General features: G+C 43.7%; 1 protein-coding gene across 3 annotated transcripts; it reads left to right on the top strand.

Moving 5' to 3' along the window:
- The first annotated feature begins 2,708 nt into the window (after window positions 1-2,708).
- LOC308474172 (ankyrin repeat domain-containing protein 9-like) lies at window positions 2,709-13,845 on the top strand. 3 transcript variants are annotated; one of them, XM_081000276.1, is made up of 2 exons: window positions 2,709-4,147; window positions 13,411-13,845. In XM_081000276.1, exons 1-2 carry the CDS (start codon window positions 3,275-3,277, stop codon window positions 13,444-13,446), a joined length of 909 nt encoding a protein of 302 aa, XP_080856402.1. In that variant the 5' UTR covers window positions 2,709-3,274; the 3' UTR covers window positions 13,447-13,845. The 3 variants fall into 3 exon arrangements, with proteins under 3 accessions (XP_080856402.1, XP_080856401.1, XP_080856400.1); XM_081000275.1 differs by lacking the exon at window positions 13,411-13,845 and adding an exon at window positions 11,120-11,894; XM_081000274.1 differs by lacking the exon at window positions 13,411-13,845 and adding an exon at window positions 11,111-11,894.
- The last annotated feature ends 348 nt before the right edge of the window (window positions 13,846-14,193 follow it).

Genomic DNA, 14,193 nt, shown 5'->3' with positions numbered 1-14,193 from the left:
GGCTCCACTAGCAGGATTTCCTACTACCTTCAATGCAGTGGGTAACGCTGTGAACAAAGCGTGTCCCCTCCACTGAAGGGCATGGGGAAGTCCTTGTGAAAGCTCCATGTGCGCATGGGAGGAACTGCTGAATTGGGATCCAAATGTCCATAAAACAGACATATAATTCCCCAAGCAATTTAGCCAGATGGTTAACATAAAGTGTTTGACTTCCTTCATAGTTTGGATTGGGGTAGTTAAAAGAGCATTCCTGCCTACTCTGATTTTAATAGGAGCATCTTGATAAAGACTTTGAAGAAGCATCAGCAGCTTTAGGGTCTATATCAAGGGGTTGCACTTTGGCCCACAGATGGTTTCTATCTATTGAATCAAAAGCTGATGATAGGTCAACAAACACCGCAAAGAACCTTGCATTGTTTTCAACAAATTTCTCAATGAGGCGGGACAAAAGTATAACAAAGGATCAATGGTGAAATAAGAATTCCTGGAACTGGCTTTCTTTCTGCATAGAACACAACTGGAGGAGATCCAGTCCTGCAGCTTATTAAGTAAAAACAAGTGGCATATATTTTAGAAGGATATCCAACAGGTCTGTAATTCTGGGGAAGAGAGGGGCTGCTCTTTTTCAAAAATAGGATAAACTACAGAGAGTTGGAATTAAGCCAATTGGATTGATCTCAGCAAATAATTTAGCAAGTACAGGACCCCACCAGTTGGAGTGTGTTTTAAACAATTCTGGTTTTAGACCCTTTTCATATCCAGCTACCAAGAAACATCATTATGCATGAGTTATGAGAGAACCAGTGTGGTGTAGTGGTTAAGAGCGGTGGACTCGTAATCTGGGGAACCAGGTTTGCATCTCCGCTCCTCTACCTGCAGCTGCTGGGTGACCTTGGGCTAGTCACACTTCTCTGAAGTCTCTGAGCCCCACTCAGTTCACAGAGTGTTTGTCGTGGGGGAGGAAGGGAAAGCCGCTTTGAGACTCCTTCGGGTAGTGATAAAGCGGGATATCAAATCCAAACTCTTCTTATGGGTGGGTTAGCCACTTGGATCTCTGTTGATATTAGAGGCCCTGCATCTGCATTACCTGGCTCCTTTGTAGGGATGCTTTTCTTCCAGTCCCGATAGAACTCCCCATCCAGACACATTAACATGTTTTAATCTCTTTTACTGTTAATTTTAATATTTTAAAGCTGTTTGTATTGATAATTTTAATATTTCTTGTAATCCATTAGAAGTTTTACTAAAACCAAGTAGTATATAAATTTGTTAGATAAAAGTAAGATGTAAGTTTCCATATGATGTGAGCCCCGGGCTGACAACTTGTGCCACCATTTTTTAAAAATCTAGTAATAATAATAATAATTAATAATAAAATAATTTATACCCTCCCATCTGGCTAGGCTTCCCCAGCCACTCTGGGCGGCTTCCAACAAAATATTAAAAATGCATTAAAACATCATTCATTAAAAATTTCCCTAAACAGGGCTACCTTCAGATATCTTCTAAATGTCAGATAGTTGTTTATTTCTTTGACATCTGATAGGGGGGCGTTCCACAGGGCGGGCACCACTACCAAGAAGGCCCTCTCTGCCCAGTGACAAAGCTTCATGCTCCGGCACGGGTGTCAGAGAGCAGGTGGGGGCAGGGCTGGTGTGTGTCCTGGGGGGCGTGGCATGCCACCCACAGGGGCATGGCGTGCATCCTGGGGGTGTGGCGCCCAGTGCGGGCAGGGGGGGTTAGCTGCGATGGCACCCCACTGGGATCACGCTGCTGGAGGCGGTGCGCTCCTCCTGCACTCCTCTTCCTCTGCCAGTGCCTCTGCCTGGTTCCCTGTAACCTCACTTCTTGCAGGGAGGGAGCTGCCAGAAGGCCCTCGCCGCTGGACCTCAGTGTCCGGGCAGAAGGATGGGGGTGGAGACCCTCCTTCAGGTATACTGGGCCAAGGCCTTTTAGGACTTTAAAGGTCAGCACCAACACTTGTGCTCAGAAACGTACTAGAAGCCAATGTAGGTCTTTCAAGACCAGTGTTATGTGGTCTTGGTGGCCGCTCCCAGTCACCAGTCTAGCTGCTGCATATTGGATTAGTTGTAGTTTCCAGGTCACCTTCAAAGGTAGCCCCAAATAGAGCATGCTGCAGTAGTCCAAGTGAGAGATAACTAGAGCATGCACCACTCTGGCGAGACAGTCTGTGAATAAGTAGGGTCTCAGCCTGCATACAATCTGCCAATCTACTAGCAAGTCAGATTCAAGATTCAAAGTCAATCTACTAGCAAGTCAGATTCAATTTACAAAGCCCTGAACAACTTAGGTCCAAACTGTCTTAGGAACCACCTGAAGCCTTATATCCCAGCTGTATCCCTGAGATCATCTGCAGGAGTGTTGTTGGTCGTCCTCCAAACTGGCGAGGTTCATTTGACAGCAGCAAGAAACTGAGCCTTTCGTTTTGTCAGCCCAGTTTTGTGGATTACTCTTTCATTAAAGATTTAGCAGGCGCATTCTGTTTTAATTTTTAAATGCCTGCTGAAAACTTTTCTATTCTGTCAGGTTTATGCAGGCAATTAAGAATACACATTTCCATAATAGCTGATTTTAATATTTTTGTTTTTTGTCGCATGGTTTTATGCATAACTGTTGTAACCCACAATGATAATTTTCAATAATACGGTATATACTTTTTAAAATATAAAATAACTATGCTAGATTAATCCATTGAGAGACTGCATCTGTATGGAGAATGCGTATAAGTGACATCACACACACATGCCCCTACAGTTCTAGGAGCACATAAACATCAGGAGGCACACACACTCTGTTGCAATAGTTATTGTAGCTTTGATTGGGCCCTGACTGCAGGCAGAAAATTGCTCCTTTTGCAAAGCTAATTATAGTCCCCTGCAAATAGCTCTCTCTTCGGCTGTTAAATCACAGCTATCTGTATTCCATTAACCTGCGCCGAACAGAGAACCGACTGCATTTACTGCGTGCTTGCATGGCAATGGTTAACTGAGCTGGCGAGATTCTGCTTACCTCAACAAAACCAGCCGCAGTGAGAAAGGGAAAACAATGAATGGGTGGAGATGAACAGCCCGTCAGAGAAAGAGCTATGCATTCCGGCTAGTGCAGTCCAGGCTGCTGCAATGACAGTCTGAAGGTTGTAGCAGCCTCTGGAATCTGCATTCAAACTGAACATCAGCCTTCGCTTGCAAGTGGAACCCCCCCTCCTTTCCTTTTTGGCACAAAAGGACTTGTTCACCATTGGGACTTCCGAGACATGGCCAGTAACCAGGCCAGCTTACAGGATGACCAGAGCAGGCATTGCAAGTTCTTATCCTATATGTTTTACCAAGCTGTCAGAGATCACAAACCTGTCTGGATGCTGGAAGACATGAGGACTATGGAGTATTTCTACTGGGAAGAAAATGCCAGCCTGAGGACATATTCCCCTTCCGAAGCCCTGCTCTACGCCGTGGTGCACAACCACCTGCCTTATGCCCAGTACCTGCTGTCTCATTTTCCGGAGGAGGCTCTCAAAGTCCCCGGGGAACATTTCTGCTATTGCCCTTCCTCTGCTCCTCACTTGGCCATGGCTGTCACCTACGACAGGAGAGACATTCTGGGGCTGATCATCAGCATCTCCCACAAGCTGCCCAGCCTGAACTCCTACATCAACCGAACCGGCTGCTTCCACCTGGAAGATGGGAAGACCCCTCTGCATCTCGCCTGTGAGCTCCTGAGGTCAGAGACAGTTCTGATCCTCCTGGGGAACGGGGCCTCTCCCAGGATAGAGGACAGCAAAGGACTGACACCGCTGGACGTCATCTTGGAGCAGATGTGGGACTCGAAAGTCAACGTGGCGTCCAAAAAGCTCTGCCTCGATTACCTCTTGCTCTTCATGCCCAGCCCCCGGTTCAAGATGAGGAAGGTGCTGCAGGAGCACCCAGAGTACTGGGCAATTCTGCTAGGAGAGGACAAGTTCAATAGCCTGGTGGGGAACATGCCTGCATCTTTATACCTGCAAGCTATGCAAACCATCCTTCAGACTCTCCCACCCTCCCATTTCCCTAAAAGCATCCAGGAACTTCCTATACCTCAGGCATTAAAGCCCCTGCCTCGCTTCGGCAAGCAGCACCCAACAAAAAATATGGTAAATGTTTTTCCATGATGTTATGCTTTTTTAAAAAAATGTCACATTCAAATTGTGTAATTTGTTCAGGTGGGGTTTTCAAAGGTGCTTCAGGCTGCAAACCAAACCCCCAGCGCACTTCCACTTGAGCTAAATAGGACTACTCTCAAGTAAGTCACAGGAGGATTGCTGCCTTAGGGGGATTTGCTGCCCAGTTATTACTGAATTGGCATCAAAATCTGGGCTACTGTTTGATGCCGCTGAAAACCCCAGCCTTAGTATATGTTGTCAAATGAAATCTCTCTATTTTTTTTCAGATTAGAAAACCCCTCCCATTCTGTGCATGTGAAAATATTACATTGAACTGAATGTACATTTTGCTCACTGAAATCAGTGTAGCAGCATTCCTGATTTATTGTTTGCATTTTATGTAAATTATCCAGGTTTTGCATTGTTGTTATTATTTAAAAGGCACTGTTTGCACAGGGCATTATATGGACCAGGGTTCCAATCCTGTACATTGCTTGATGCCTTAACTTCTATTAACATCACTGAGTTTTAAGGATCATAACTCTATGCAGGATTGCAGCCTACCAGATCACTGTGCTGTTAGGGGAGCGGGGGGGGGGGGGTTTAAAGCAGGAACTCTTTTTAAGTTTTCTCAAGTGCTGCATAATGAATCAGCAGTTATGATGATAAATGTCTTGGCCTTCAGTGCTCCTGCAGTGGCGAGGAGTCCCTTTGGCTGCAGGATTCTGTTGTGTCACCTTAAAACATCGAGCCTTTCTAGCAAAAGCTAGGTAGGTTGGTAGTGTGATGGAAAGGACCCAATGAAACCTACATAGATGGAATTCCTTTTCAAAGCTGAGTGGTAGGGGAAAGACCAATTTCCACTGCACATCACAATGTGCCAGACATACCCTTACACTCCCCTTTCCTCTCTGCTCACAGTGTCACTGTAGTTTCAAGAGTGAGCATGCCTACAAAGGAAGATGTGGCATGGTCCTTAATGCTAGAGACCTACAGTGGCTGTTTGTATTTTTTTCACTGTAAGAAGCAATGTAATGATGCCCCCCTTCCCTGCAAGAAATGCAGTGCAATCCTTGCAGTTGCTGAGAAAGAATGCTGGCGGCCTTCGCCTTCCAGATGTCTTGAGCTACATCTCCCATCAGTCCCAGCCAGTGTGAAGGCTTTTGACTTAGGAAAAAGGGACCCTGCCCACCTTAGAGGATGAGACCTTGTGAGTGAATGTATGAAGGTCACCATCATCAACCAAAGAGTTTGCCCTGTTTGCCTGTAGACAGGCTACTCCTGCCTCTCTGCTCATCCCAACTTATCTCCCCCACCCAACTATGACCACTGATGTAACCTGCCTAAATAACGACCCATCAGCATTCCTTCAAGGTGCACAATCTCTGAAGCTCCAGGTGCATGGTTTCTGTTTTTTGTTTGTTCATTCGTTCATTTTACCTCTGCCAGAAAGGATTGTGTTCCCTACATGCCCACGTTGTAGATGGGCAACACATGTTTGCTCCTCTGATTTTGGATCGCATGCTGTTTTCAGCAAGGCAAGGACTGGCCAGAAGAACACTGATAGACAGGGATGGGCCTTGATGCTTTACTGGAAAGAGAAGAACGAGATGCTCTCTCTCCCTCCCCCCCACCGACAACCCCTGAATTCCACAAAGAAAAGCCAAGCAGACTGGCAGATGAACCTTACCTCAACACAGGTGCCAGGCAAGCAGCCTCCACTGCACTTGGAGACAGCAGGCTGGCTTAGGGGTTGCAGGGTGGGTTGTGTAGCTGCCACTCCCCCCCCCCCTCTGCCTGAGGCACCTGTCTCACTCCGCCTTATGGTGGGGCCAGTCCTGAGTGAGAGCCTGGCCCTAAGCATGTTTCCTGGGAAGCATCTCGTATGGAAATCGAGGGGAGCTGCTTCCTACTGAACAGGCTTAGAAGCAAGTTCTGAAACCCTGGACAGCCCCTGCCAGTCTGTGAGTACAGTGCTGAGCTCTATGGACCGAGTGGTCTGATTAAGCATCTGGCAGCTTCATATGATCCTTTGGAAACGGGGCTAAAGCATTTTTCTTAGGGCAACTTGGCTTGATAATAACCATTGCTCTGTAGAGAGCTGACCTGTTTTTCACAGATAGGTCCAAATTCCACGATAATGGGCAATGAGAAGCTGTCCCTTTAATGTAAATGCCTAAGAAGACTCAGAATTTGAAACAGTTGTGCAATTTCATCCTTGTGAACAAATGAGCAGGTCTTTGCTGTGTCTAGTGGATGCATAGGAGCTGGTGCCCTAGCATACGCCAGGCATATTGAGGATACTATCTCAGTCTTTGAAATTTACCTCTGCAACAAAATGTAAGCTATGTGTTCTAGCAGAGCCAGTGGGTTTGAACAGACCTACATGATTCGCAAGAATCTCCTATTACGTTCTGGTATTAGCGACTCCCCACAGGTACTTGACAAATCAGACCAAATGCCCCAATCTAGCCAAGCATTTTGTTCTCAAAGCCAGCCAAATGTCTATAGGAAGCCCGTCTAGAGGACATGAGCACAGCAGCACCTGCCCCCCCCCCCCAGCTCTGTGACATAATCCTGCAGCAAACTGAGAATTTGTGCCTGCTGAACTTCTGCCACATAGCTGTTAAGGGCGCAAGAGCGCCTTAAAAAACAAACAAACAAAAAACAGACAGTTCAGCATCCCTCTTCCTTTCCCTGATTAAATCCTCAGGACCCTCCCTTCAGCATTTTGAAGTTCACAGGGTTGCCTTAGCCTTACCCCACCTATGTGGGGACATAAAGGAGAGGCATCTAGGGAACTTTTGCAGTACATTTCTGATACAGCAAAACAGAACCAGTTTCTAGCCAACCAGCCACACAGACAACACAACTAAATGCCAGCCAGAGTAAATAATGTTTTAAATGACCTAGGCAACAAACGCACACACGTGTGTGTGTGTGTGTGTGTGTGTGTGTACACTTGAATCAAACAATGCTAAAATAATAAATTGCAAATAAAGCCCACATCAATAAAGCTAACCATGTTGCAGCAGGCAATCTAATTAATCTCATTTTGGTGAAAAATGATAAGGGAAAATGTATCTGAGATATCCCCAAGCAATACTAGCAATTATCTTGCTTTATATTATATGCACCCTATCCTAGCAAACATTTCGAATGCAAGACCCTCTTTAATCTTTCAATCTATTGGAAAATGACACATCCTTTAAATTGTTGTCCCCCACGCCCCATATTGTATTAGCCGCAACAGACAAAACTTGGCAGCTATTCCCTGAACTGTGAAGGCTGTTCACTTTGCAGTCTTGTCGCTGCTCAGAGTTTCCTTCCTTCTTACAGAAGGGAGAATGATTAGGGTAGTATTATATGCTTGCTAAGACAGTCTCACAGAAGATTTAGAGGTGTGTCTAACCATATCTTTGCAGCAGCCTCCAAAGTCAGGCTAAGAACAAAGGAACCGCTATCCACTGTGATTGATCTACAGAACAACAGAGGGGTTGTTGGGACTGGACCCCAGCCTGCGCCAAAGAGACACCAGCTGTTGAAATCTGTGGGGAAAGGGCTGGGTCTGGTGTTGTTTTCATTCCTCTTGCAGCTGCAGCTTCTAATTTGGATGTCAGCAAAGATGGGAACAAGGATGGCACTCTTTAAGCAAGCGCTATTTAGGAATAATCCCACAAGGGAGATATCTGCAAACTGTTTCCGACCGGATAAAATCTCCCCGAATGAACTGAACCTTAAAAAATCCAATCCAAATTTAAACAGATTTAAAGGTCAAGGATGAAATTGAGGGAGGTTCAGGATGAAATCCATGTTCACTGATGGCCATTGATGAGAGGAGATAAAGCGTACTTTTAGACCAGGAAGAGAATGGAAGATTGCAGAGTTACAGAATAGAAGCCACTGTTTGCTTTCAGGCACAAGCCAGCAGCCTGTGAAAGCTGCACCAGAACTGGGCAGGGATCTCATTGGTGATAAAATTTGTAGGGGTTTGCTTTCTAGAGTGGACAGAGTGAAATGCCAGAACTTTAGGGTTAGAATATTCTGGAAACCCTCCAATATTTCTCCGATGAAAATAGGGACATCATATTCAATAATAATATTTATATCTTGCCCATCTGACTGTGTTGCCCCAGCCACCCTGGGCAGCTCCCAACATATATAAAAACATAACAAAAATTTAAACATTGAAAAACCTCCCTATACAGGGTTGCCTTCAGAGGTCTTCTAAAGGTTGTATGGTTATTTATCTCCTTGGTTTGGGGGTCGCATAACTCCATACCCGCCAACATTTCTCCAGTGAAAATAGGGATGTCCTAAAGGAAAATCAGGACATTCTAGGATCAAATCAGAAACCAGGTCGGCTTATGTAAATCTGGGACTGTCCCTGGAAAATAGGGACACTTTGAGAGAATGGGTCGTTCATTATTACTCGTGAGATGAAACTGACATAAAATAACAGTACCAATTCATTTGAATCTCCACCCATCCCCAGAATCCAGTATGGGGTATCTAATGACCCTGTATCCCTGAGATCCCAAAAGAAAAATTCTAGCTAGCCCATGGCTAAGAAAAACCTCTTGGCAACTTGTTTTAATGGTACTCAGGGATTCTGCAGGTCCCTCTGCATCGTGGAAAAAATAATCCATTTTAAGGGCTACTACTTGATCGATTTCCTATGGGTCTTGCCAATGAGATTGCCAACTGATCAGGGGCAGAGGAAGGAGGGCTTTGTGCGTTTAATAGCAGCTTACTAAGTGCAGCATGACAGCAAACATCATTACCTAGTACCTGTACATTATGCTGTTGTTAAATGCACAGTTACAGTGCCTACTTTATAAACCATAGCTGGCTCTGAGCTCAGCTTTTTAAAAACTAAATTGCAGTTTTCTACAATGCATATTTTGCAAATGCACATATACTTGCTCTTATTAAGTAGGGTTGCCATGTTTCAAAAGCTAAAATCCCTGTTGAGCTTTTATTTAGGAAGACCCCAACATTTTTGAGCTTTTTTTTTTTTTTTTAAGGAAGCCTCCCTGAAAAATAGTGATTTTTAAGCTTTTTGGAGCTGTTTCCACTGCTTTTTCCATTGTGCTTTTTCCGCTTTGGCAAAATTACCCCTGACATGATTTTTTCAGCCAAAAAACAGGACATGTCAGGAATATTTCTGATGTATGGCAAGCCTGTATTAAGACATGGGAAGTAGCTTAGCATTTCCTTACTGTGGCACAGTTGCCCATTCTCCCACTACAAGGGCACGGGATAGGCTTTCAGTACGTATGACTTCCAGCCAACCTGTAAATGTTTTGCAAAACTGCCTGTTGTTATTGCTAACCCAACCCTTGCCCCTCAAGGTCTTTAAGCAGAGTCTGGCCAGCCATCTGCTAGGAATCCTGCATTGCAGCTCCTGCATGGAGCAGTCGGTTGGACTGGATGAGCCAAAGGTCACTTGCTGCAAGTCTGTAATTCTCTGTCACTTTTTATTAGAGCTGTGTACACAAATAGCCTGTCAACATTCTCCACCCTCAGTACAGAAACTGGAGGGAACCCAATTGAATTTCTGCAGGGGAAGGGCAAATCTTTCATCAATTTTTTCTCACATTTCACAGAGGCAGTAGCATAGCTCCCCCCCCCCCCCGGAGTTTTTCTTTCTTTCACAGCCACTGCAAGTCACAACAGCAGCAGCTGTGTTGACAGCCCAGCCACCATTTTGCATCCTCAACAATGCCCCTGGAACCGTGTGTGTGTGTGTGTGTGTGTGTGTGTGTGTGTGTGTTTTGGGGGGGTGACCACCACAAATATGATGGAGAATGTTGGGAGGAAAGTCTGCAAAACTGCCTCCTTTTCCTAAGGAAAAAAGCCATAGATTTTATTTTATTTTTACATGGAAAAAAAAGCCTGATGAGAAAATTTGGCTTAGCTCAGCATTGTACACAATGCTGCCATCATCAGCTTGACAAAAATCTGAAATATTGGTCCAAGGCATTTCCAAATGGCTGCTAGCCATGATAGCTATTTTCCACTATATGCCTCTGAATATCAGCTTCTGGGATATCAAAGATGGAGAGAGTGCTGCAGTGCTCAGGATTTGATTGTGGGCTTCCCATGGGTATCTGGTTAACCACTGTGAGAGCAGGATGCTAAACTAGATGGGGCTTTAGGCTCTTCTTATGTTCTTACATCAGACCACTGGTCTATTTTGGCTCATTATTTCTGAATCTTTGCTGCATATCATGCATTAATGGGTGGTGATACCATTAGGGTTACATCTGCTTCATTAGCAATCATAGGTATGGTTGCTGCACAACGTATGGTATACCTATACAACCAGATGGCTGCTGATACACTCTCCAACCGAAAACAAGGTAGGGAACAAGCTACCTGCTCAGATGACTGCACCACAGTTTAAGCGGTGAGAATACAATGGTGTTCATGCTTCACTGGCACACCAGACTATGTATGAATGGAGTCATAGGAAAGTATTTTAACCTAATGCAGGGTTTGCCAACCTTGAATCTCCAGCTGTTTTTGGACTACAACTCCCATCATCCTTAGCTAGTAGAACCAGCGGTCAGGGATGATGGGAATTGTAGTCCAGAAATAGCTGGACACCCAAGTTTGGGAAACCCTGGCCTAATGCCTTGCAAGTCTTCTGTACCAGAATGTAGTCACTCTACAGCCAAGTCTACCTCAGGTCTATTGGCATTTAATTTGGTGAATGTTTCACTCAAGCAGGGGTGTAGTTATTCCAATGTTGTTGGACATCATTCCCAGCCAGCATGGTCAGGAATCACGACTGCTGAGAGTTGTGGTCCAACAACACCTTGAGGGCCACAGGTTAGTCACCTCTGATTTAAAGCTTGCTCATCACAGACAGCTTTTAATAATAATAATAATAATAATAATAATAATAATAACCATTCCATCACCCTTTCCCATTATGATTTTCATGAGATGTTTCAGACTGCAACTCCCACCATCTGGCCATGGAGACAGGGGATGATGGGAATTGGAGCCCAAAGCATCTGGGAGGCACCTAGAGAAAGCAACCTTCAAGCCTTTCTGTCCATTTCTTTGGGCTTACCCAGAAGCGGGGAAGTCCATGCATTTGCATGGTGACAAATATTAATATAGTTTATTTTTATAACCAAACAGAATGAATGTCGACGGCAGATGTCCTGTGGCATATTGGACTCTTGAAATAATTCCAAGGGGAGGGAGAGGGAAGGGAGGAAGAATGTATTTGTATACATGAATAAGAAATCTCAATTTTTTAAATTTTATGTCAAGTCTATCAAACATTGCAAAAGACTGAACTGCTAGATTCCTCCAGAAAGAATTTGGGAATAATGCACATATGTTTTTCATCTGTGGCAGAGAGTCCTAAAATCTTCTGTCAGGATTTACTGCCGCAGTGACATCTCTCTTTCAGGATTCTATAACTAGGAAAATGGGGCACCTCTCCCAGAGAACTTGTTGCTCACCATTGTGTTAATATTGTAGGACCATGATTGTGCATTTGTCATGCTTACCTGAGGCATAATTGGTGCCCGCACTGGCAAAGTGTAGAGGCTGAGAGAAGGAGCTCTAGCCCAGGCAGCCGCTAGTTCAAGCCTTAACTCAGCCACTAGGTTGCTTTAGGCAAATAACCGTTTCCCTCAAATCTCACTACCACCCCCCACAGTCAGTAGTATGATATTAATAATACTAATTGACATTACAAGGCTATTGTAATGTTTGATGTTCCTGGCATTAAAATTTTGAACAGGAGTGGTTCAGAGCATGCTCGGAAGAATCTGTTGCTGCTTGGAAGCTGGAGAAATAGAGTTCCCAACCCAACCAAGATCAAGGGATTTAATTCTGCTTTTAAATTCTGAGCTAAAAGAAAAAAGAAAAAAGATCACATTAGAAGTGCACATTTAAATTTGGTTTTGAAATTTTTAAATTTTGCAAATTTGAAAGGAATGACTAGTGAAACTGGGAAAATTGCTGATTTTCATACATTTGCAATTCTTTGTTTCAGCTATACATTCTACCTTTCTGTATTCAGTATTTGCTTAAATAGGCACATGCTGCCATTTGCTGAATAACATGAAATCTTGATAAATCCATTTTACCACTTATCAAGTAAAGCCATATTTTGTAATTTAGACTCTGCCTCTCCCCCACCCCTTCAGTTTTACAATGGAAAAACCTTTTATCCATGTGATTGTACTTTTACCCTCTGCATGCTAAAAGACTAAGATTGTAGTATATATCGCAAAATTAAAAAAATGTGCTGATTATGCCGATTGCAAAATTATTTTATCAGATTGTAATGAACCATAATAAACCTCCAACGTAAATTGGATTAGTCTTTTTTATTGCCTGTTGAGTTGGTTGTGGGTTTTATTATCAGTTGGATTTAAAGTGCTGGGTTAATTGCTTTCCCCTTTGTTTTAAACTGCATATGTTCATTACCGGAAAAAACATATTTGAGTTTCGGAATTATTATTTTCACTCATACCATTAGAGATGAGTGCTCCAGTTTAACGTTTTTAGATCTCTGGGAAAACACGTTGTACTCCTCTGGAAGGGCTCAACGCCCAGAATCTCCAGGTACGGCTGTTAGTATATGTGGGCCTGGGGAGCCCACTCTGCACCCCGACTTTTTAGTGTGCAATAAACTAAGCTAGACAGACCAATGTAGGTCCAAGTAGGGTTGCCATCTCCCATCTGTAGTCTGAAGCAGTGTCCTAGAAAAAATTGGCAAAATGTCCAGGAAAATCCGGGTGTATGCGAAGCCATGCCAGCAGTGATGTTTTTGCTGATTTTCCTTAAAAAAAAAGTAGCTCCGGATTTTCACTTTTTGAAATATGGCAACCCTACATTTTGGAGCAAGAAGAAAAGATGCCTCCTCAAAAACTGGACATTGCCTGTCAAGGTGGAACAAGAAAATTGGGCCCAAGGATCTTTGCCATGGGCATGATTACCCTCAGCTTCCAATTGATTCGTTCCATTTTTTTTAGCCCCATCTGTTTCCAAGGGGAGGTGAAGAAGAACGTGTGAAATCCTCTGCAAAACTGGAGAAAGGCAAACAGGGCAAATTTATACATGACATGGAGCACAGTTAAGGCCTTTATCTGTGGCATTTAAATAAGGGATGGTTGTAGAATTTGCCTCTGTTGTATTCCACCATAGACTTTGAGGTTCTGCTCTACTAGAAATGTTTTCTAGAGCAGAACTCAAATCTTTGGAACTTGTTTTCCTTCCAGTATATTTGCTACCAGGCTAGACCTATGAAGCCATGAATAACTTGGGACCCAATTACCTGATACAACACCTCTGCCCACTTGCTGAGATCTCAGAACAAGCCACTGCCTATGGAACTCCACCTGGCAGCTACAAGTGAGTGGAGACTTTTCCATCATGGCTCCCACCACTGGGGGGAAAAAAGGCAAATGACCTTGTTGAGTTTTCAGCACTTCCTATTCTGGTTCACTCAGGCTTTTGCTAGTCACTCATATCAGGCCATCGATAATTTTTCAGCTACTGTGATTTGATTTGATTTAGCTGCTGTGTTTTAATTATTTACTGTACATATTAAGTTTATATTGGACTTTTTATTGTATTGGTTCTTATGTGTTGTAAAACTGGCTTGGGATTTTTAATGAACAGCATTCATTTTAAATAAAGAAATAATAAATTTATTTCCGTAATTGCTCTTGACTTTCCAGTCCCTCTTCCATCCTGCACTGCACTGAGTTGAACACACTGGTTGGAAGAGAGGGAGAGCAAGGCAACTGTTGTATGCTCTGCATTTATTTTATTTTTACCAAACTCTGGAATTTTGTGTGTCTCTGTGTTTTTTAATTAAAAAACATTGAATACCAGGTGCAGCGCCAGTTCTGCCACTACCCCCAAATCCCAATCTCTAACTGAAATTCAGCTGGAAGGGAAACAAAGCAAGGCTGTAATCTCAGATCAATTACAGAACAGAACTGAGGAAATCCTCTTATCCCTTGTTTTTAATGCATTGCCACATCTTTTGGGAATTA

Source organism: Podarcis pityusensis, assembly GCF_964106645.2.
Source record: "Podarcis pityusensis genome assembly, chromosome: 3".
In the NCBI taxonomy this organism is placed as follows: domain Eukaryota; kingdom Metazoa; phylum Chordata; class Lepidosauria; order Squamata; family Lacertidae; genus Podarcis; species Podarcis pityusensis.
This window is presented reverse-complemented; position numbering and strand designations above follow the sequence as displayed.